Source organism: Salvia splendens, chromosome 11 (assembly GCF_004379255.2).
Source record: "Salvia splendens isolate huo1 chromosome 11, SspV2, whole genome shotgun sequence".
In the NCBI taxonomy this organism is placed as follows: Eukaryota; Viridiplantae; Streptophyta; class Magnoliopsida; order Lamiales; family Lamiaceae; genus Salvia; species Salvia splendens.
In genome coordinates, this window is record NC_056042.1 from 8619537 (window position 1) to 8644402 (window position 24866).

At 34.5% G+C, this 24866-nt stretch overlaps 1 protein-coding gene across 1 annotated transcript; it reads left to right on the top strand.

The window, feature by feature from the left end:
• The first annotated feature begins 11685 nt into the window (after nt 1-11685).
• LOC121754050 (phosphomannomutase/phosphoglucomutase-like) lies at nt 11686-16021 on the top strand. Its single transcript, XM_042149380.1, has 7 exons — nt 11686-12273; nt 13094-13357; nt 14232-14748; nt 15168-15367; nt 15442-15554; nt 15650-15790; nt 15875-16021. Exons 1-7 carry the CDS (start codon nt 11746-11748, stop codon nt 15951-15953), a joined length of 1842 nt encoding a protein of 613 aa, XP_042005314.1. The 5' UTR covers nt 11686-11745; the 3' UTR covers nt 15954-16021.
• The last annotated feature ends 8845 nt before the right edge of the window (nt 16022-24866 follow it).

Consider the following 24866-nt stretch of genomic DNA (forward strand, 5'->3'; position numbering starts at 1 on the left):
GGATGTTATTCATTCTAGTGTTGAGGGATCATTTACCTTGGGTGATGTTGAGGCATCTATGGAGTTAGTTGTGAAAGAGGTAGATAGTGGATTTGGGAGAAATGGGTCCGATACCAAGTGGAAATATGCTGACAATACTGACGAGCACAGAGCGGTTGGTATTAATCTTTGTTCAACAAATCTCGACACCGATACTCGGTTAATCCCCCCACGCATTGACACGACTTGTTTGGGCATTCCTGGATGTGTTGACAGGCTCCATTTTTGGGCACCGGATAATCACAAACCAGAGGAATGTTTATGGAACAAGACGGTTTGCAAGGACCACGAACCAAACTTGGTAGAGAGTCTGGATGGCTCGGTTGAAGTTTCGGGAGTTACTGATGTGGAAGTGTCCGAGAGCAAAGATGGTGGGCAGGTTTGTACTCTAAATAAAACCCCAAATATGTTTTCATCTTTTGATAATTACTGGATATCATTTACAATACCCCTTATGGAAGAAATGCATGTTGCTATTATGTCCTATATAACTGCTTTGCACTCTGCTCCCTTACATGAGGTCTTCAACATTAAGAATCCGAAATCAACTAGGCCGGTTGATCATATATTGCTATACACCTTATCCTTGAAGGCAAAGGGTGAAATTTTTACAAATCTAAGGTTTGCTTGAATGAGAGGGGAGGCGTACAGTGTTATTAGTGAAAAAGTTGAGCAAAATGAGTTGTTGAGAGCTCATTCTTTCGGATTTGTGATACTGAGAGGATTGGTTACGCATTCACCTCAAATTGGGGGATTTTGGAGGGAAGATCATTCGAACGAGAATGAGATTTTCTTGGTGCAGGATTTATTTGGATACACTGAGGATGTTGTTACTGAAGGTGTTGCTGACGATACTTTCATCAAAATGGGCTCAAAGAAGGACAACAATGATTTTATTGAGAAAGACATAGACTCGCCCCAGAACGATACTTCTTATGGAAACAAAGAGATTTCTGTTGGTCAAGTTGCATCTAGTGATGCTGATTCTGGAAAGTCTTATGAAAGGATTGGTGGATATGGTGGGCCTCGTGGGTTTTTCCGAAGCGGTTTCAGCAACAAAGATGGATAAGGTGATCGCCCTCGTCGGCCGCTAGATCGCCGTAGCATAATTGGATGCGATTATGAGTTAAAGAGGGAAGGAGCTGGCTGTGGAACCCGGGGTACTCAGATTGATGAGTATGATCATGTGGCTAACTATCTCGACTTTTATCCTTTGCTTTACCTCGGCGCAACAAATTTGAATGTGTTTCAAGAGGCTGGATGTGTTAAGTATGAGGTAAAGACCATTTTCCTTCTCGAATGTTTTCAGGCGACAACACTTCCTGTTCTGGTACTTTGTGAGAAAGAAGAAGAAGAAATGGATGACATTCATGAAGATTTTCTATTGAAGAGTTGTCTATAAGAGAAACTCGGGCACATGACCTATGGATATGGGGATGTAATTTTATTTGGAAATTGTCTGAGGATGAAGAAAGATGAGTATCAAGAGTTTCATAATGTGTTTCTTGATAGCTGAATTTCTGAGTCCGAATGTCTTCTTGCTCATTGGTTTCCACCTTGAGGACAAGGTGAATTTTAACCGTGGGGGAGTTGATACGGGAATATCTTCAAGAATATCCCTCATATCTTATTAATTATTTATCTATCATATCTTTCTAGCATATTTATTTCTTTTTCAGTAAGTTATGTTTATTTCTTGCTCATTAAGTTAGAATACTCCTATTATAAATAGGACACATTGTTATTTTCTTCAATCAATCAATATATCAGAATTACTTCTATATATCAGAAAATTCCTCACGAAGGAGGAGCTGAAAAACTCACGGGGGAGAGCTGAAAATTTCGACTCCTTCTTTAGAGGGAGGGGGCGAAAATTTCATGTAGAGAAAATAATAATGATTATGTCTCCATTATTCTCCTATTTATATTAAGTTACATATTGGGCCCAGTCATGGATCTATGGAAGGTTTTGGATATGACCTCCCCCAATTAGCTTTTTACTAATTAAATTGAACCCAAATCTAATACAAGCTTATATTGGAATATTACGAGCAGCCACTACAGAAGTAATATTGCACTGCCCATCCAAATCCGAAATTATAAGTAATCTGGGCTTCCGTTTTGTTTGTTGTTTATTTCCCGCTCTTAAGATAGAAATGTCCATTAATTAATTAGTGTCTGCTATAGAATTAATTAATTAACATCTTTTAATTCCAAGAGTGGACTTAGCAAGAAACACTTATTTATTATTTAGATAATAATTAAATTCCAACTGGCCAGTTTCTGAATAATAAAACCTTGTTCGAGCTCCTCTTGAGCACATTATCAAGCCAGACTAGCCAGGCGCGCAATTCAACATAATAGCAATCCTAGCACCGCTACATATTAATTACCACTACTCAATATATTAGGATTATTGGGTTGCGAAAAACCCACACCATTTGATACGTCAAAGTAATGCATAATCAACAACGTATGCTCAATGCAAACTTATGTTGATTAAGAAATAGTTGTTTATCAAGACCTAGTCATCTAGTAGATAACATGAACACATGTCTTGCTGTTAGATCCGTTCAGTGTTATACCACACCAATGTCATGTTATTTCAATAAGGCTTAGAAATATCGGACTTGCATTGGAACATTTCATGATAGGTAGCCAAAGCCTATCTAGGTTGTGAAATTCTTCTTTTTCTTTGTTCCGAACTGACCGTGTTACCTTAAAGTGGACGACGCCCACAACCAGTCTACTAAAATAAAGACTTAGACTTTGTTTGCTTCTTATACGTTTAAATGTTTGTAAAACATCTTATAAATGCACACGCAAACACAATGTAATAATATTAGTGATTCAATTCGTGCGAAACTGCTCGAATAATACTGAATCGGGTTAAAAGTGTATTATAGAGTTTTTCGTATACAAGCAAGATTCTATTCGTGCTCGAAACATGCTTTTCAGTATACTAAACCTAACAATATCTCATTTATACTCAAAACATGCTTTCGAGTATACCCACTGCCAAAAACTCTCCCACTTATACTCAAAGCATGTCTTGGTGCTAGATATGTCGAACTACAATTCATTTCACATCATGTTTGAAACATGTTGCCACAAAGGCATTTTCTGTGAAAAAATCTGTTTGGTTGTTCTCTGAAATATCTTTGCCACCATTATGTCTTTACTGCGTACTTGATCTTTAATTAATTTAATCTCCCTATGTGATTGCTTAGTTTATGATCTCATGTGTCCCTTGAGTTAGCCTTTGCTAGAGTAATTAAAAATACTCATAAGCATACTCAAACTTACGATTAAAACTATTAGGAAGACACTCCTAAGATAAATACATATTATGAGGATGACTTACTCGATCACTGATCAGTCATAAGACTTAGTCAGTGTAACCTCAAGGACATTACATGAATGACTGGTAAACTAGAATATAGCGACTAGCCTTTCTCAAACACATGGTATATTCTTACCTCAATCAAAGTCATTTACCATGGTTAATATGATATAAACTTGATATGCAAAAACACAGCTAATATCAAACTTAGTACACATTAAGCATATATGAGACATCTATCTCTAAAAATAGTCTCATAATTCTTGATCTCACTAAGTGTCAAACGACACTTGACTAGAGACAAGACAATTCCATCTTGAATGGTAAAAACATTTTCATGGAATTTCTAATGCTAAAATGTTCTAAGAAATGTATAGATATATGATTCCTAAGAGAATCTCAACATTCTTTCTAGCGATCTTAAAAGACTTAAATGCTTAGAATGTAATTGATTTCTCTCAAATCCTTTATCTTAAATTGGATATACAACCAGTTTCCTACGCTAGATGTCAATCTTAGTTGTTTGCAACTTTGTAGATTTCATCATCGTAGAGTACCATTAACACCATATTTAATGCATTTTCAATTTCCTTGTGCTTATAGCACTCTTAAGGGCAAGTCAAATTTCAAACATTTGACAATTATGTTAAAACACATATACTCTGATTTAGATGTTTACCTAAGACCATGAAGGTCTCTATAAGCTTCTAATCATGTGTTTCTGGCCCTTTATTACATACTCATTAGGATGTTCTATGTTAGATGATCTCCTCAAGACTTATATTTATAGAAGGCTGTCTTGACAATCATAATACATACTCCCTCCGTCCCCGATTAATTGTCACTCTTTGACCGGGCACGAGTTTTAAGAAATGTAAAGAAAAGTAGGTTGAAAAAGTTAGTGGAATGTAGGACCCACTTTTTTATATTGGTTTTATAATAAAATGTGAGTGAAGTGAGTTGGTGAAATGTGGGACCTACTTACCATTTATGGTAAAAATGAAGTGTGACAATTATTGAGGGACAGACCAAAATGGAAAAGAGTGACAATTAATCGGGGACGGAGGGAGTACATTCTAATTTATGTAAGTCCTAATAGACAATATGATCGAATAAATCCTGGCACAACGACAGTGAGAAAAACGTTCTCTTTGGGTATAACACATTGTCATTGTCTAGCCCTTTTGAGATCCATATTTACACTTACAAATATACTAGCTCCCACTGACTGACACAACCTATAGGTAGTATTGCAAGTCTTGTAAAATATATCATCTATCTTAGATTGTAGTTTGGAATCTATCACATTTTCAAAGATGAATATCCAAATAAACCAGTGCTACATTGTTGTTAAAGGGATTATGCTCAAGTTAATCTAAGACTGAGTCTTACGACACTCTTAGACCCATAAACTTGTTATGTTCCTTAGAAACGCTCCCACTACGACATGGTGCTTACAATCTTAGGTACTGAAGTTGTTCTTATTACTGCATAAGTTTCTAATGGTATGACTTCTTGGTAAGTGGAAAAACGATATATCTCTTTATCTTGAGAGTTGTCACCTTGTTAGGCTTTTAGTTTCTTTCTTGATCTTCATACAACAATTCTATCTTTGAAGATTACAGAACTTATAATATTTTATCATTTGGGGTAACCTTAAAACATACCTCAATACTCAACTCCAATTACTTGGACACTTTTCCAACACGTGTTGGAACAACATTACACCTTGAGATGTGCTAGACTAGAGTCGCTCTAGTCCACAACTCGTGTTTTGTAGAAGGTACTGATGTTGGTAGTTTCTTTAAGGTGTTGGTCGTTATTTCTAACGCTTATACCATCAATTATAAGATTGTAATGAGTACAACTCATCACTTAATCAAACTTGTCTTAGAAAGACTTCAATTCCTTCTTATCCCATTCTTAAGAAGAATGCTTGGATTCGACAATGGAGATTAGACTCCCATTACTGATCATAACCCTTCGCTCGTCTCCTTATGGTGTGAACCATTGAGGCTCGCTAGTCTTTCTATGTTGCATTTCTGCCAGTCCGAATCTCTTGAAAATTCAAATGATTCTAACTTACAGTGCATTAAATAGACATTCTCAACTTTCAAACTATTTAACAAAATGTTAAAATCTTGATAGTTTAGATCATTTTGAATAATTACTAAGTATTTTCTTGGCCTCAAGATTGAGAGCCATAAATACTTTATTATTCATTGTTTTAAGAAGTTGATGTGTTGTTTAATACTCAATCTCGTTGCACTTATATTATTTTAATATTGTGATGTCTAAGCATGAACCATAAAACAATAATTGAGCGTTAATAGCTCTCACTGCAACAAAACCCTAACTGGATCAAGATCTCTTATTTAGAAGTTGCATTGTCATATAAGTCATTGTCCTTTCTTAAAAGAGGTCAATCCAACTTACAAAGCATCTTCACTTCGCATTTAAACAAACATTGACGACAATTCAGGCTCCTTGATTTCCATATCTAGTCTTTTGTTCAAGTGAACTAGGACGTAGGAAAAGTGCAACCTTTATGAATTGGTCATCAATCATGTTACTTTTCTCTAATAGTAATATAACGACCATTATTCTGAAGGTTTTCTACTTTTCAGTTAAACCTTATTGTAGTAATTTCTTATTACTTTAGGCGATGACTTGAGTCAGAACACTATTTGAGTGATCAAAGTGAGAAAAATAGAGCACATTTAAAAAATGAAAGTTTTGAACAACTTATCTCTTACTTTTTCCCTTCTCTCTTACTAATAATATGTACCCCACATTCAACTAACACTACTTCTCTCTTACTTTTTTCCATTCTCTCTTACTAATAATATGGACCTCACATTCCACTAACATTACTCATCTCTTACTTTTTTCCCTTCTCTCTTACTTCACCAATTCAACATTAAAACCCGTGTCATTGACAATGTGTCCTATTTTTCATGGACGGAGGGATTAAAGATAGTAAATAAATATGTATTTGGATAGTCCAAAAATAAAATATGAGATGAATAATAGTACAAAATATTAATCAATAATGTTATTATACAAATAAAAATAATGAAATTACTAAATATATATTAGTAATAAATAAATTGATTGATACAATATATTACTTCTAAAAATAATAAAATAATACTAGTAAAATGTTGAATAGTATGGTAATTGATTTTGAAACATTTTTCAAGAATAACAAATATTAGTAATATATTCCTAAACTAATAATCACACAAAACAAGAAATGGGATTTAAATGTTATCTTTGTTACCGCGGTCATAATTATATTTCCTATTCAACACCTTCATTTCTCTTCCCTCACTCTGTCTCCACTATTTCTCCTGCAGCATCTTCTTTCTCAAGCTTTCTGTCTCTGTAAAAAAATAAAGCTCAAAATCACTATTGGCGATTCTAAAGCGGACGGCACCGGCCAAGCCCCCGCTGGAGCGGCGGCTTAGCCTATGCTATCTCCGTCCCTGAATATTGGAGATGTTTTAGAGTGACGAAGAGTTGAAGCACGTTAATAGGGAGGCACTGATGGCGACCACTTGGTGGATCCAAAAATTAATAATCGCATAATCGAAAGAGAATATATTTAATATTTAAATAATTATTTTAAAAAATATATACTACTACTAATTTTAATATCAATATTAATTGGTTTCAACAGTACAATTTGAAACAACTAAAATTCTTAAACTATCATATGTTCAATTATTGTGGTTCTTGTTCCGCACTAGCACTAGAAAATTCAATTGCAACTATCGATTAACCAACAATATAAAAGTAAAATGATCATTGATTAAATACTCTTGGATAGAGTCCTTTCAAAACACAACTGAAACATAAAACTAATAGCAACAACAAAATTTTAATAATGAAGTACTGTAAAACTAAACGATGAAACAATTAGCAACAATAAATATTGTAGATTGATGAAACTGGTAAGAGTAAAAGATTAATAAAATAAAATTGTTGTAATATAGTTGATATATAGTTGGTAAAATTATATAATTTTTAAATTTAGGATATATTTGATTAAATTTTCAAAATTGCAATATATTTTATTATTAATCTTTTTATGACATACTATAACACTTTTTAATCTAGTTATAAGGTGACTATCATGTCTATTTAAATGAGCAAAACTGAGTTCGTAAATAAGCCAAAAAATTTAAAGAACAGATTAGTGCATACCTAATATGAATCTTAAAGATTCAAGATACATGTTTGCCCCGGACTTGCTCTTGTAAATATTTCAACAACCCAAACAAACCAAACAAGAAATTAGACAATAAAAAAGGTGGAAAAGGGAGAAGGTGAAGGAGTTATGATTTAGATAGATGCTTGGAACCTATGGACTTTCTACAAAACAATGAAGATAACCCAATACAACTTTCACCAAAGCAAGAATATAATGGCTCCACAAAACTAGCAACACAAGAACAAGAATTACATACCTTAGCATTCAATCTAAGCCCGCCAATAGATTAAAATGCAACCACAAGGGATTTTGATAAATCTTCAAAGATGAAGAATGATGCTCAATATTGACACTTTGTTTGTTTACAAATGAGTTCAAAGCTGCAGACAAAAGCCCTAGACATGAGTATTTATACTAGAGGTTAAAAGTGCTAAATAAAAGAGTCACAAAGAGTTCAAAATCGCAAGTCGCATAAAAAACCCGGTCGGGTGAACTCTTTTGGAATTCGCGACCAAAAACAGTCAAAACACCCGGCCGGGTCTTTTCACCTTGCGAATCAGCCGGTCGGGTATTTTTCTCTGGAATCATCCAATGACATTGTCTTCGTTTTCGAAAGGGCTACGCGTGAGTATCTTAAACGCCCCAATCAAAGTCCGGATGAGAGAGTTATGGCCATTATACGAAAGTCGCGCAGTGAGGAACAAATGACTCCAAAAGAAACGCTTGGACGGCCGTCGCTTCCGTTCCCTCCTCCCACGAGGCCTTGAGCACGTTGCTTAGCTTCCAGTTGTTCCCCACTCGAGCACTCTCTTCGGATGAGCTTAATCCACGGATGAATGTGCCTAAGTTATCTTGCATCTTCTTTGTCATTCCCCTGGTCATTGGTCGATGAATGTCCTTGGTGGGGTTGATCAAATAATATGTGACTTGTGGATTCACATATATCTTTATTGTTAAGATTTCGTTAAAGTATTCTAGTTCAACTATTCCATTGAAGTTTAAGAGATTTGAGACGTAATATATCTTTAAACATAGAACATGTGTAGGGCTTAAGTTAAGAAGGCCCAAAACACTAAAGTCTACAGAAGGTAACGCAATCAGCTGTTTCTCTCTGCAAATTAAATCAACCCCGGCAGCAGGGAATGAGGCGATAATTGCCGGAAAACGAGAAAGTGAAAATGGGACCAAATGCTAAGGATTTATGTGCAATTTAAAAATGTAAGGTAAATTTTTGAAAAAGTCCTTTACTAATTACTTCCTCCGTCTTTGAAAGTTTGTCACATAACTACTTACTCTTATGCACTGATTTTGTAAAAATATTAGAACTATAAATAGTTAAAATGGATGAAGGATAAAGTAAGAGAGAGAATAATATATATAAAAAGTTAACTAAATTAATCTCTCTTACTTTATATTTTCTCCACTCTAACTATTTAATACTCCTTCTGTCCACAAAAAATAGACATAGTTATAAATGACACGAGTTTCCACGCATAATTGGTAGAGTAAGAGAGAGGGAGAGAGAGAAAATATGGTGGAAGTAGTGTTAGTGGATTGTGGGGTCCATATTTAGAATGTTGTGCATGGTTACTACTGGTTTAAAACTTTCCATTTTTAGAATTAGCCTAATTTTGGTGGACGGCTAAAAATGGTAAAACTTGTCTATTTTTTATGAAAGGGAGGTGTATTATTTTTACAAAACGAGTGCATAAAAGAAGTGTAACAAATTTTTAGCGACAGAGGGAGTATATTTTTTTGCAATTATCTTTTAGATTAAATATTTTTGTTAAAACATTAAACAATAAGGAAAAATGATGCAGAAACGTAAAAAGAATGACTGAACTGGTTGAATAACGAACTCAATGAATTGAGAATTAAGAGTATAAAAACTCAATGTAAAATTAATAATCAAAGTTTGTCTTTTTAGTTCAACAATGAAGCCTCTATATGTTAGGATTGTTATACTAAAAAACATATTTCAAGCATGTTGCACGGATAGAATTGCTTGTATACAATAAACTCTACAATCCACTTTAACCCAACGCGAGAGGAAGTAATTTTATCGCATTGACATTTGCTTATACATTTATAAGATGTTTTTCAAACATTTAAATGTATAAGAAACAAACAAGTCCAATTCTTCTGCATAGTAGACTGGTCGTGAACGACGTTCACATAAGGTGATGCAGTCGGTTCTTTGTAGAAGAGAAATAGAATTTCACAACCTAGATAGACTTTGGCTACCTATCACGAAAGATTGCAGTGTTTCCTTACCTTAGGAAATAAACGACACTAGTGTGGTATAGCACTGAAGGATCTAATAGTTGAGATAAGTCTTTCTTGCTATTTACTGAAAGACGAGGTCTCGGTGATTGTTATTTCTTAATCATTGTTGACATAACATTGAGCATACGATATTGATTATGCACTACTTTGATTTATCAAATGGTGCAGATTTTTCGCAATCGAAGAATCCTAATATCTTGGGTAGTGGTGATCAATGTCTAGAGGTGCTAGTATTGTTATTGCAATGAATCGTGTGCTGCGTGAGTCCAGTTTAATAATATCCTCAAGAGGTGTTCGAAAAAGGGTTTTGTTATTCAGAAACCCAGCCTGTTGGAATTTATTCAAGAATAATAAATAAAGATTTTGAACTAGACAACTCTTGGATTAAATAAATTAAATTAATTAATGGATATTTATATCTTAAACACGGGAAATAATAAATTAAATAGGTAAAGCTCGGATTACTCGTAATTTGGGATTGGACGGGCAGTCAATATTATTATACTATAGTTGATGATAATAATATTCTGTTTGAATTTGAATTAAATTGGGCCCAAGTCCAACCTCCATGGATCCCTAATCTGGCCCATCATAACTCTATATAAAGGAGACTAAATAGAAGACAAAATTAATTGATTTAATCATCAAAAGTTTCGTACCCCCCTCTCTCCAGAGGAGACGCAACTTTTCATTCCCTTCTGGTGAGAATTCTGTCTTTTGTCTAGTCAAGCCCTTTTTGATTCTGACAAGCTTTGCCCACCCAAAGGTCATAATCTGAGTTCGGGATACAGATTAGAAGATTCCTGGTTGAGTACGAAGATCTTCATGTGGAGAAGGCGCAAGCAATCATCGATTCCTTGGAGAATCAGATCGGTAATTTTAAACCGTAGGAATTCATGAATTAGGGTTTAAATTCATTTTACATGAATTATTTGTGTTAGAATGTAATTAGATGTTTAACATGTGAAAAATTGATCCCATAATCTGTCAAATAGATCCGTATGCATGACTTCCGCTGTGCAAGGGGCACCAAACCCCAACAATATATAGGTTGAGAGAAATTCTAAATTACGGAAAATACAATTAAAGGAAATATAAGGAAAATATAAAAAAGGAAATCCTAATTTGGTAAAAGGAAAAACAATTACTCCTAATAATTTTTCCATCTACTAATTCTATTAACTAAAAATAAATAGAATCCAAAATATAACTTATTTAGCCTCCAAATCTTGTCTTCTAGAAGTGCATCAAAAAAACCTAATACTCCGTATTTACTTATTTTAAATTAAAGTATATAAAGCTTTATGATCCAAGATTGAAACATATATACTACAACTATTTTTGCAATATTTTTTACTATACAAGACCATCTTTAATTTTTTACAAATCATAAATATTATTTTGCATTGAATGTTACAAATAAAATGGAGCAAAATGACAAAAATGGAGTTAGAATGAGCGAGTAATAACTAAATGAAGGAAATATAAGAGCATGTCTAACAATTCGGAAATTGAATATCAATTTCTTAGCATAATCAAGGTAGATGTTTTGTTGAAAGATATTCTACAAAAAGAAGCATATACCATTGCTGGTCAAGTCAAGTATAAGAAAGAGCAGAAATATATATCCGAAGACACAATATCTGGAAATGAAGGCAACGCGCGTTTTAGAATTCAAATAAAACAAGATAAAAATGCGCATGCAGTTTTTGGAAGCTTGTTCCCAGATATTTCTAATTTCTATCATGAATCTGCAAACGTAAGGTTCTCCTTCACTCATCAATATCTTATCTCTCCCACACAATTTCTTCATTTTTCCATCTTCCAAATAAAACATTCAAGAGCGCCAAAAGAGTTTCCCATGGCTTCCACAGCTTCCAACCTCTCCTCCAAACCAAAACTCTTCCCATCATATCTAAGTTCGAAAACACAATTAAATCCAAACAGCACCTTCATCGCATTCCCAACATTTTATTCTTCAAACAAAATCCGACTTCGGGGTGAGTACAACCCCGCCAGCGCGAGGTACAGCGAAGTGGTGGTGGATGAAGAGATCGACAAGATTAGGCGGCTGCAGAACGGCTCGGATGTGCGTGGAGTGGCGGTGGAAGGCGAGAAGGGGAGGCCGGTGAACTTGACGCCGCCAGCTGTGGAGGCGATAGCGGAGAGCTTTGGGGAGTGGGTGAGGAATGAGTTGGGGAGAGAAGGAGGAGAGGTTAGGGTGTCGCTGGGGAAGGACCCGAGGATTTCGGGCGGGGTTCTAAGCGTGGCGGTGTTTGCGGGGCTGGAGCGGGCGGGGTGCGTAGGGTTCGACATGGGACTCGCCACCACGCCGGCGTGCTTCATGAGCACAGTGCTGCCTCCCTTTTTATTCGATGCTTCTATTATGGTAGGATAAACCATATATATGAATATAACATATTATATTCGTCCCGCAAAAATAAGCTGAATTTCTTTTTTTGTTCGTCTAATAGAAATAGTTCATATATATTGATAGAAGCATTTTCTCCTTCTCTTTTACTATTTTTACTCATTATCTATTACTTTATCAATTGCACATTAAAATCTGTATTATCTACAATTAGCCTGTTTCAATGGGACGAAGGGAATAGTATTTATTAGTACTACTTATATGAAAAGGGTATAAATTTATTGAGCTATATACGGTAGTCTCTTGTAATTTTGTTTGTATGTTTCTATTTTACTTTTTTCTTTTTTGGGTAGGGATGGGTGAGATGAGGGTGACGCTCTTTTTTTATTAAAGTTCCACAATATTACTTCATCCGTCCCTGAAAATTTGTCACCTATTTCATTTTTCGTCCGTCCCTAAAAGTTTGTCACCTTTCACTTTTATCATTTTTGGTAGTGGACCCTGCATTCCACTAACTCATTCATACTCACATTTTATTATAAAACTAATATATAAAAGTATGACCCACATGCCACTAACTTTTTCAATCCACTTTCTATTACATTTCTTAAAACCCGTGTCTGGTCAAATGGTGACGAATTATTAGGGACGGAGGGAGTATTAAAGAGGAAATTTCAGCCATTTCATTTGATCGAGATATCAAAATTAGTAAATGTTTTAATAAATGTTTAGTCTGGGCCCAATTTCCCCTTCATAAAAGAATGCAAAATGTCAATGTGGTGAATAAATAAAGTAGTGATATTTTGTGTTGGATGCAAAAATGTGGGTGTTGGAACAGATGACAGCGTCGCACTTGCCGTACACTAGAAATGGGTTAAAGTTCTTTACAAAAAGAGGAGGGCTGACGTCATCGGAGGTGGAGGAGATATGCGAGAAAGCTGGCCGGAAATATGCGAATCGGCAGGCTAAAGTGTCGACGGCGCTTAAGGTTCGGCCGAAGACGGTGGATTTGATGAGCGCCTACTCTAATCATCTCAGAGATATCATCAAGCAAAGAGTCAATCATCCTTCCCATTATGATTCCCCTCTTCAAGGATTTCAGGTTCTCTCATTCCTCTTCTACTTTACTAAATTAATATTCCTACTCTCTAAAATAATACTCACTTAGAAAATTTTTATCCCATGATTAAATATATACTACTTATATTTGATTCATGATATTCAATCTCAAGATTTAATTTTAAATAGATAATTAATGATAATTAGTTATAGTCAGCTCCACTAATTAAAATAATCTCACAACTTAATCCTAGATGGATAATAGGTGTGATAATGAGTTATAGCAATTAAACGACACCTTAATGGAGCAATTCCTAATCGGTTTGAAATTTTATGTAGTTTTATTTTATAAATTGAGTGGAGAGAGAGTAGTGTAGGAGATATTATAATAAAGTAGAGATAAATGATACGTTTCCAATTTAGGAAAATGTGTCAATTATAAATTATGCCTCAAGTATGAGCGAGTATCATGCACTTCCATGTACTCCATAATAGTACTAAAATTGCTGAAATCTAGTTACAATTTGTCAAATTAGTAAATTGAACTTTCTCCGTCCGTAAAAATTTGTCACTAATTTCCATTTTTATTTGTTCCTAAAAATTTGCCCCTTTCATTTTTACCATTTTTTACAGTGAACCTCACATTCCACTAATTCATTCTCATTTATATTTTATTATAAAACTAATATATAAAAATAAGACTCACGTGTCCCTTACTTTTTCAACTTCATTTCCATTATATTTTTTAAAACACGTGTCCGGTCAAATGGTGAAAAATAATAAGGTACGGATGGAGTAATTTAATTATTTCTATAGTAACATTTCTCATAAATAATAAAATTTCACTATCGTATTAGTCTAAAATAAAAATTGTTACTACTTGGGATTAAAACATGCATCTCCATTGGTAATGGCAGATAATCGTAAACGCCGGCAACGGCTCCGGCGGGTTCTTCACATGGGACGTGCTGGACAAGCTGGGCGCCGACACGTTCGGATCGCTCCACCTCAACCCGGACGGCATGTTCCCCAACCACATCCCCAACCCGGAGGACAAGACCGCCATGGCCCTCACACGCGCCGCCGTCCTCCAAACCAAGGCCGATCTCGGCATCGTCTTTGACACGGACGTCGACCGCAGCGGCGTCGTCGACAAGGACGGCAACCCCATCAACGGCGACAAGCTCATCGCCCTCATGTCCGCCATCGTCCTCAAGGAGCACCCAGGCACCACCGTCGTCACCGACGCCCGCACCAGCTTGGCCCTCACGCGCTTCATCACCGACAGAGGCGGCCGCCATTGCCTCTACAGGGTCGGCTACCGGAACGTCATCGACAAAGGAGCTCAGCTCAATCGAGACGGCATCGAGGCGCATTTGATGATGGAGACCTCCGGCCACGGCGCCTTGAAGGAGAACTACTTTCTTGATGATGGTACTTACTTTCACTAAACAAAAACTTACAACCTTTTAAAGACGCCATTATTTGCATTGAAAAATTTTAAAACATAAAAATAATTTAGGACGTAAAAGAAAACTTTCCTTAATTAAGGATAAATTAATTTATTATTTTACTTTTTTATGACGTTTTAATTTGTGTCCTCTAAATATAGTTGGGATACCAATAATAAAGATGTTTTTTAGCGTTGGTGATATATTTAGAAACACAAATTAGCTCCCTTAATTATATTAAAAAAATATTCTTAATGGGTTTTTTTGTTATAGTGCTTTTTTGTTCCATATCGACAAATTGATGAACCTAACACTCTGGAAAATGAGTGGATAACCCTTTCCCTTATAAGGTCTGTTAAGGGAGTGAGTGGCTCATTTTTGATAGACGGGGTTTATTTGCAGGAGCGTATATGGTGGTGAAGATAATTATAGAGATGGTGAGGATGAAGCTGCAAGGGTCGGAGGAAGGTATTGGGAGTTTGATCAAAGATCTTGAGGAGCCTTTGGAGTCGGTGGAGTTGAGGATGGATGTGTTGTCGGAGCCTAGGTTTGCAAAGGCCAAAGCGGTGGAGATCATCGAGGAGTTTAGGAACTACATCGGGGTAAGGGATGTCAATCAGATCAGTCCATTATTTCCGAGTTCGTGTAATGAAAAATTTAAATAATTATTAATCAGGAAGGAAGATTGGAAGGTTGGGAGTTGGATTCATGTGGAGATTGTTGGGTAAGTGATGGGTGTCTAGTGGACTCCAATGAAGCGGCATTTGCTATTGATGCCCATATGTACAGGTATAATTATATGTTACACACACTTTTTGTCTATAATATGACTATATGAGGATTTATTGGGTTTTCAATTATTAATGTTTGTGAATGTGATTTAGGGCCAAAGTGTGTTCAAGTGATGAGGGGGAATATGGGTGGATACATTTGCGACAGAGTATTCATAACCCAAATATAGCTGTTAATCTACAATCCACTATTCGAGGAGGGTGTCAATCCATGACAACAACTCTTAGGGACAAGTGTGCCTTCTTACTATTCTTTAATTTTTTTTTTTTGTAAAATAATACTACTAGTACTAATATTGAATCGTGGTGTTTTCTCAGGTTCCTTGTAGCCAGTGGCTTGGATAAATTTCTCGATATTTCACAGATAGACAAGTTTGCCAACAAAGGGGAATTGTAACTTTAATTTGAAATATTTGCATATACATGTAAAATTTAAATATGCATATATAAAGAGAATCTTATATATATATATATATATATATATATATAGGATTGTATTCAATGTCGAACTAATTTTTGGGACCGAACCAGAGACCAAATCTCATCCACCCATTGTTTTAATCTCATGGTTATATTTAATATACCCAAGTTTGTTTTTTATATTCAATAAAATTGGAAGAAGAGTTGATTAGGAATTCCAATGTTATAGCAGTTACTATATTAACAATTTAACATAATTTACGCCACTCAATTATGGAAACAATCTTCATGATCTTTTTTTTTCATCCAGTGTAATATCTTTATGGTATTCTTATGCAAATCAATTTCAGAAATAATTTTCTCAATTACGTTGTGATATACAATGATCTGCTTATAATTCTCAATTTCATAGCTCGTTCTCCATGGAGGGTTCAACCATCCCAATAGAAATAGATGTTTCTCCTATGACGTGACGTCAATGGATGATATAAACAGCCCCACCCCTTAATAGAACAAAAATGGAGAATTTAACCACCACCACGATGATTCTTGACGAACATCAATGGAGGATTTAACCATTTCCACGCCCTCTTCAAACGAATCTCATGAAATAATAATAATAATAATAATAATAATAATAATAATAATAATAATAATAATAATAATAATAATAATAATAATAATAATAATAATAATAATATATCAGTAACATAGACTCCAGTTGGGTCGTTGTTTGATTCAGAGTCAGAATCATCACAACAAGACCTTCATCCATCTAAAGGCTAATGCCCTATCATCACAACAAGTACACGATTTAGTTCAATATTAACCAATCGTGTGGAATAATTCTCGTGGGGTAATTATCTTACGTAATGAACTATATTCGTTATTAAAATGAAATAATTCATATGAATAATCCATTTCTAGTTAAACGTGTTTTATTAACTCGCGTACAATGAAACTACATAATGAACTAAATGAATGTTAGTGATGAACCAATTATCTCCTTTTAATGAAGCAATATAATTCATTTTCCTTGCTTTGCATTTCATTGCTTGCGATTCTCTAAGTATGCTTCTGCTGCTTTTGGAGAAGTCATGTTGTACGTGCAACATGAACACAACCTATTGTCATATTTCACATAATTAAAAATAGGGCATTCAATATATACATTTAGTTCATTTTTAAAGGAAAATAGTTCATCCCAATTAAAAATAAACAAATATCATTATATATTAAAATAGTGTCGTGAGACAACAAAATAGTTCATCCGTGGCCTTAGTTCATTCACATTGTCAAACATGATATCCAATATATGCATCAGTTCACTATTAAAGTAATACATTTCACCCTATTTATCAAATGAACACAAGCTGCTGGTATATTTTACAGAATTAAAAAACATGGCATTCAAGTTATACATTCTATTCATTTTTAAAGTAATACGATTCATCCAAATAAAAAAAATGAACATAGATCATTACAAAATTAAAATGGTGCATTGGGACATCAAAATAGTTCTTCATAGGCGTTGGCAAACATGGCATCCAAACCAAAAATCATTACATAATTATCCGACCTCAACTTCTCACAAACTCTTTCTTCTTCCTCTTTGACACCTATTATTTTCGTGAAAATTTTATTCACATCGAATGGACCAATTCGAATAAAAATGAAGTGAAGCACCGGCCTTCATCATCTCTGTATTTCGAAACAAAAGCATGATGTTCGCCAACAATTTCAAATATGTTAACGATTCAAAACAGAAAATGCATTATGTAAATATAACCTTTCAATACTTCGACCGGTGTTAAGTAGACACGCTTTTAGATCAGTTTGCATTTTTTCTGCGTTTCGATCGTTAAAGTTCTTCATTACAATCCCACAAAGTAAATAAAATGTTAAGAAAATTCTGAGTTCAATTTTTAGTCTACCTGGTCCAATATGTTTTAATATTCCCCCGCCAACATCTTCTCTGGTTCCTCCAACATCACCGTTCCCAGCACCAATTGTAGTTTTCATAGTTTCTACCTCAACTGTAGCTAAAAAAGGGGGAACACGAAATTAAACCTAAACCTACTTCATTTGCATCATACAAAGCTTACTTCAGTAGATAAATAAAATAGTTCATTCTATGATGAACTAGGTTCAGCTAAAGAGTAAACCGTGTGTACACACCACAATTCATTTAGATTCTGTCACACCAAAATTAAAAGCATACAAAACTTGCTTCATTACATAGATAATATAGTTCATTTTAGAGAAGTGTACACACCAAAATTTCCAGAACACACAGAAGTGGAACACAAAATTACCATAATTCTGCCGGAATGAAGTTACCGTAATTCAGCCCGAAAATGACCTAAATATGGAAGAAAGGACTACATATTATAATGTTATAACTTCATCTTATAATGTTATATTTTCATCCAAAAAAATTAACACAATTTGAAATGAACCAAATATGAAACGAATCACTTCATCTTATAATGTAACGAGTTCATCTTATACTTTTACTACTTCATCATATAATGAAATAACTTCATATTCTAATTTGAACCTTCCCAAAAAATAATTCAAATTTAAAACAAAACAAATTTGAATCAAAATACTTCATCTACTAATGTAATAACTTCGTCTTATGTCGTAGGCATTTCATCTTATACTGAAATCACTCATATCTCTTGAATAGCTTCCATGAAATCCAAAAATCAGAATCAAAACAGTAAAATAAAAGTAGACATCAATTGAACCATCTTAGAATGCAATCCAAAGCCAGCAATTGATTAATCTTACTACTCATTTCCTCAAACAAGCGCAGCAATCTCCGGTGTGGCCTACTAGATTGCCCACCCCAACCTTTGCACTAAAAGTAGTTGTTTTACCTGTGTTCAATAATTTCATTATAAAAACATTTCTACACTTCACCAGAGACCGAATTGTAACTACAGAACCATCTTTACAATTGAAAAAAATAATTAAGAACTCACCACAAAATACACTACAAAATGAATCGAAATTAGAAATTAAAGTATGGAATCACTTCATCTTATTATCACATTGCTTCATCTTATAATGTAATAACTTCACAAGAGAAATGAAAACATTTTGTTTAAATGAACCAAATTTGCACAGTCCAAAACAAATAACTTCACCTTCTGACAAAATTTCTTCATCCTTTTACGAATGATTTCATCTTATACTGTAATCAATTCACAGTATACAACAAAAATGAACCAATTTTGAACTATCAAACAAATCGAAACTCATATCTTGAAGATCCCGAATAAATCCGAAACTGTGAACCAAAATGGTAAACAAATGAAGTAAAAACAGAATTATAACCCTCTCAATTACAAAAATAGGGACCCAAATTTAAAACGAAATTTTGGGTTAACTCACCACAAGTTTCTGGTTCATTCGACGAAGATTTTGATCTCGGTTTGCCTTTCTGAGACATCAAATAAACCTTGAAATTCAGAATTCTTTTTCACAGCCATTGTGAAACTCGCACGACGTTCGTGATGAAGTATCGTCCATGGATGAAAATCCTGCCACCAGGTGTGAAGTTGGAGAAGAAGGCGGAAAGAGATGAATATGTGAATGGGCAAGTAGTCGATTAGGGTAAAAGAAATAACTCCTTATTATTTACTCCCAAATCTTACGGACATACCTTATAGAATTTCAGTTGACCTAATGTATTATGACTAAATAGCCCCTCAGCTGAAATAAATTGCTCATAAGATGAATGACGAAAATTATTTGTACAATATCACATCTCATCCATCAAAAATTAGATCCAAAGGCAATATTTTAGTCTCTAGTTCTACACTAAAGGGGTGGTGTGCATATAATGGGACCCTATATATATATATATATATATATATATATATATATCCCTAGGGGTGCATAATGATAACTCCAATTTGTGTGATAACCCTATAACTAAATCTCCACCACACATTTTAAAAATATGTGGTCTGGATTTAATCCAACAAAACTATCATATTTCGGATATATTAAGGGCAAAATTGTCATTTCGTTATAAAATTGGGCGGGTAAGAAGAAAACGTGAATTAAACACTGCATTCAATTTCTCTCATACTCAAACCCTCCGAATCGCATTTCAAACCCTTGCTTCTTCAGTTTCGAAGGAAAAATCATCCAAATTCTGGAATATGTCGAAGGAAAACGCTCAAGCATCATCGAAGGAAGGCTGGATGAAGTTTATTACTTATTTCACTTTTGTTTTTGCTCGATTTTATCATTTTGCCAGAGATTCTCGTTTTTTTAGATTCTATAGTTTTTTGTGTAGATTTAGAGTTACATATGACAACATGATGAATTTACTTTGAATTTACTTCATACTTGGTTTTGTATCATCAATTCATACCTTATTCCATGATGAATTATTGTTTTAAATTATAAAAAGATAGTTTCAGGGGATAAAATGATAGTTTCAAATGATAAAATGATATCAGGGATAGAAATCAGCTGCTTCTACTAATGTACTGAATTTCATACCAATCATTGGTAAAACTATCATTTTATCAACTCAGAGTATCATTCTGTCCGGAAAAACTATCATTTTATCAACTCAGAGTATCATTTTATCTGCTGTAACTATCATTTTGTCATTTTATAGGTCAGAAGTATCATTTTATCAGGTTATTGCCATATTATATGCTGCGAGTATCATTTTATCAGCTTATATATCACTTTTTATCCGGCAAAACTATCATTTTATCCGACAAAACTATCATTGTATGCAGGAATGTACATACCTACAAATCAGTAAAACTATCATTTTATCAACTCAGAGTATCATTCTATTCAGCAAAACTATCATTTTATCAACTCAGAGTATCATTCTATCCGCAAAACTATCATTTTATCAACTCAGAGTATTATTCTATCCGGCAAAACTATCATTGTATGCAGGAATGTACATACCTACAAATCAATAAAACTATCATTTTATCAACTCAGAGTATCATTCTATCTGGCAAAACTATCATTTTATCAACTTAGAGTATCATTCTATCCGGCAAAACTATCATTTTATCAACTCAGAGTATCATTCTATCCGGCAAAACTATCATTCTATGCAGTATACCTAACATTAATAAGCCAAAAGTATCATGTTAACACATAATCGGCAATGCATAATATGTCATTTTATCAGGTTAAAGTATCATTTAATCAACTTATATGCAAAATTGAAAACATCTTCCCGGTCACAATTATGCGAGAAATATGAAAACAATATCTGAAGATTATGGAATAATGAACCAAATCGGAAGAAAATCTGGAGCCCATGTAAATAAAATAGGCGAGAAATATGGAAACAAAATCGCTGAGAAGAGAGAATCGAACTGAGAGAGAGTGAAAGAATGGAGTGAAATTCAGAAATTAAATGAGGGAAATGACATATATTTACCCTCTGTGCATTTTTTATGAACTAAATCTAAGTTTGAATCTCAGCCACAAGATTAGAAAATATGTGTGATTCAGATTTGGTTATAGAGTTATTACGTGATTTGGGGATTATCATATGATCACAACTCTACATCCCTCTATATATATATATATATATATATATATATATATATGGTCATGATCTATGGCAAACACCTCTTAACCATATAACTAGAGAACAAATCATAGCCACAAGATCAAAAAAATCAAGGGCTAGTATTAATTTTTGAATATAAGGAGATATTAACTCCCTCAATCATTAATTTACTCCATAATAATAAGGCGAGGGTATTATGGTCATTGCATAGCCAAAATCAGGTTTTGGAGAAGAGTGGCGACGAGCTTGCCGGCGGGGGAGAAGGTGGAGGGGTGGTGGGGGTGAGGGAAGCAGGATTTCATCTACCTTGTCTGACGTGCCTGCTAAAAGCTAATCTTCATACAAATTTGGAATTAGCAATTTTGTGGGATTTGTTTTTCTTTTTTCATATTCTGGAATGTCGCTATGAATTTCTGAATCGATATAATCCATTTTTTCTTCTTTGGTGGAGATTTGGTGTGCATGCGTCTTCTTTGTACAAATTGAACGCAAACTGTATCATAGCATCATTGATTGTTCAATCAGATTCCGTTTCTTATGAGGGACACTCCCCTTCATCGATTTTTTTATAAATCCTATACTAAAAAATAAATTAATGACAACGAAAATTAGCAATATATGATTAATATTTATTTTTTTACTATTATGGTGAAAAATTGAATTCGTGAAAGCAAACAATTTGTTTAGTAAAATCATGCTAAAAGTGATGTGTTTTGTAAACAACAGTGAAGTAAGATCATTCTAAGAGTGATGTGTTTTGTAAACAAGAGTGAAGTAAAATCATGCTAAGAGTGATGTGTTTTGTAAACAAGAGTGAAGTAAAATCATGCTAAGAGTGATGTGTTTTGTGAACAAGAGTGAAGTAAAATCAGAACAAGAGTGATGTGTTTTGTGAACAAGAGTGAAGTAAAATCAGAACAAGAGTGAAGTGAAATCAGAACAAGAGTGATGTGTTTTGTGAACAAGAGTGAAGTGAAATCAGAATAAGAGTGATGTGTTTTGTGAACAAGAGTGAAGTGAAATCAGAACAAGAGTGATGTGTTTTGTGAACAAGAGTGAAGTGAAATCAGAACAAGAGTGATGTTTTGTAAACAAGAGTGAAGTAAAATCACAATAAGAGTGATGTGTTTTGTGAACAAGAGTGAAGTAAAATCATAATAAGAGTGATGTATTTTGTGAACAAGAGTGGAGTAAAATCATAATAAGAGTGATGTGTTTTGTGACACTATGGCAATAAAAACTACCCTTGTGGCTGCTGACCAAAAATAGAAAGAAAATCTAATTCATACCAATGTATTAAGAATTAAATATGCATGGTAGTTATAAAAAAAATAAAATATGGCCAAATATACATATTAACTAAGTAGTACTTAATAAAATAGAAAAAATAAAAAATACTACTCACTAATATACAAAATAAAATAGAAAGAATATAAAACTACTAATAACTACAAATAAAAAGAATAAAACAAACTACCCAATAGAAAATAAAAACTAGTACTACTAGGAGTACTACCCAACACACTTGTATTTTTCATCATTCTGTAGTAATTCTACGAAGCAATTTTCCACCGCTGCCACATTCTCCCCATCATCAACCGCTTCCGTCAAAGATTTGATCTCGACCTCCAAGCCGCGAGTTGCATTTACAATGCTATCGAGACCTGTCACGATGGGCCGGGCAACCAAAATCATACGATCTACTATCTCCATCGCGCTTGCGACGTCGGTTTCGGTAATGAGATCGGTTAGGATCAGCGCCGTTTGGATCTCTTCGTGCAGTTGCTTGAACAATCTGGTGGTGTTGTGCTGCTCTTCAGCGAGCTGCGAGGGTTGGAGCTTGTTCACCGCCGCAGTCATCTCCACGAACAGCCCGGCGGAGGACGCCTTCAGGGGAAGAACTGGCACATGTGCTGCGGCGGCGGAGAGGCCGACCATGCAGAAGCGAGTTCTCCAGCAGAATAGCGAATTTCATAAAATGATTTCCAAAAATACCCTTGGCCTATTTTACATTTTTAAAATAAATAATATTTGTTCCATTAAGATGTGTGGCTGAGATTTGTTCTCTAGTTATACACTTAAGATTAGTTATATCTTGATCACTACCCTATATATATATATATATATATATATATATATATATATATATATATAGGGTAGTGATCTATGGGAAACACACCTTAACCAAATAACTAGAGAATAAATCATAGCCACAAGATCAAAAAAATCAAGGGCTAGTATTAATACATGTAATTTTTGAATTTAAAGGAGAAATTAGTTCCCCTATCACTAATTTACTTCACAATAACAAAGAGGGGGTATAATGGCCATTGCACATACAAAACTATCAACACAATTTTATGCTTTTCTATGGTGCGGGGGTGATGGCGGAGCAGCCGCGAGAGTAGGAGCGGCCGGAGCGCGGCGGGCTAGGGATCCTGTTTGCGGAGAGAGCGTCGTACGAGATGTAGTAGTGGATCGCTTTGTTCCAGAACAGAGATCGCCGATTAGGCGCACCTTCTTCCTCGCCGTAGGCTGGCGTCTCACATTGGTCGGCGGCGGAGAGGAGGGGCTGCTCTTCTAATCATTCATTGTCTTATTTATATGCATTCATTCATTAATGTCGACTACACACAGGTCCTAGAAATTCTCTTTTGGATTTCATCTCTTGTAGTTGTCAAAGATGAATTTGTTGAAGAAAGATGAATTTCTAGATCCATTGTCCATCAAACAAGCTTTATGGAGATTCATAATCTTTTCAGATATAAGGACTAAGGAGAATTTTTTATGTTGACATGACATCCTATTTGTAGAAGGTTATTTTAATGTTCGAAAGGATCTATTTATGGCTTTTTTTACGATCAGCATTATTGATATACAAGATGGCATTTGTTTATTTATTTCCCTTAGAGCTAATAGTGATGTATTTTGTTAACAACAATGAAGTAAAATCATGCTAAAAGTGATGTGTTTTGTGAACAAGAGTGAAGTAAAATCATGATAAGAGTGATGTGTTTCGTAAACAAGAGTGAAGTAAAATCATGATAAGAGTGATGTGTTTCGTAAACAAGAGTGAAGTAAAATCATGATAAGAGTGATGTGTTTCGTAAACAAGAGTGAAGTAAAATCATGATAAGAGTGATGTGTTTTGTGAACAAGAGTGAAGTAAAATCATGATAAAAGTGATGTGTTTTGTGAACAAGAGTGAAGTAAAATCATGATAAGAGTGATGTGTTTTGTGAACAAGTGTGAAGTAAAATCATGATAAGAGTGATGTGTTTTGTGAACAAGAGTGAAGTAAAATCATGATAAGAG

Coding starts and splice junctions, on each gene's coding strand:
- LOC121754050 (XM_042149380.1), top strand. CDS start 11,746: ATGGCTTCCACAGCTTCCAACCTCTCCTCCAAACCAAAACTCTTCCCA. Junction 15,368..15,441: donor AGTTTAGGAACTACATCGGG/GTAAGGGATGTC, acceptor ATTATTAATCAG/GAAGGAAGATTGGAAGGTTG. Junction 15,791..15,874: donor ACAACAACTCTTAGGGACAA/GTGTGCCTTCTT, acceptor GTGTTTTCTCAG/GTTCCTTGTAGCCAGTGGCT.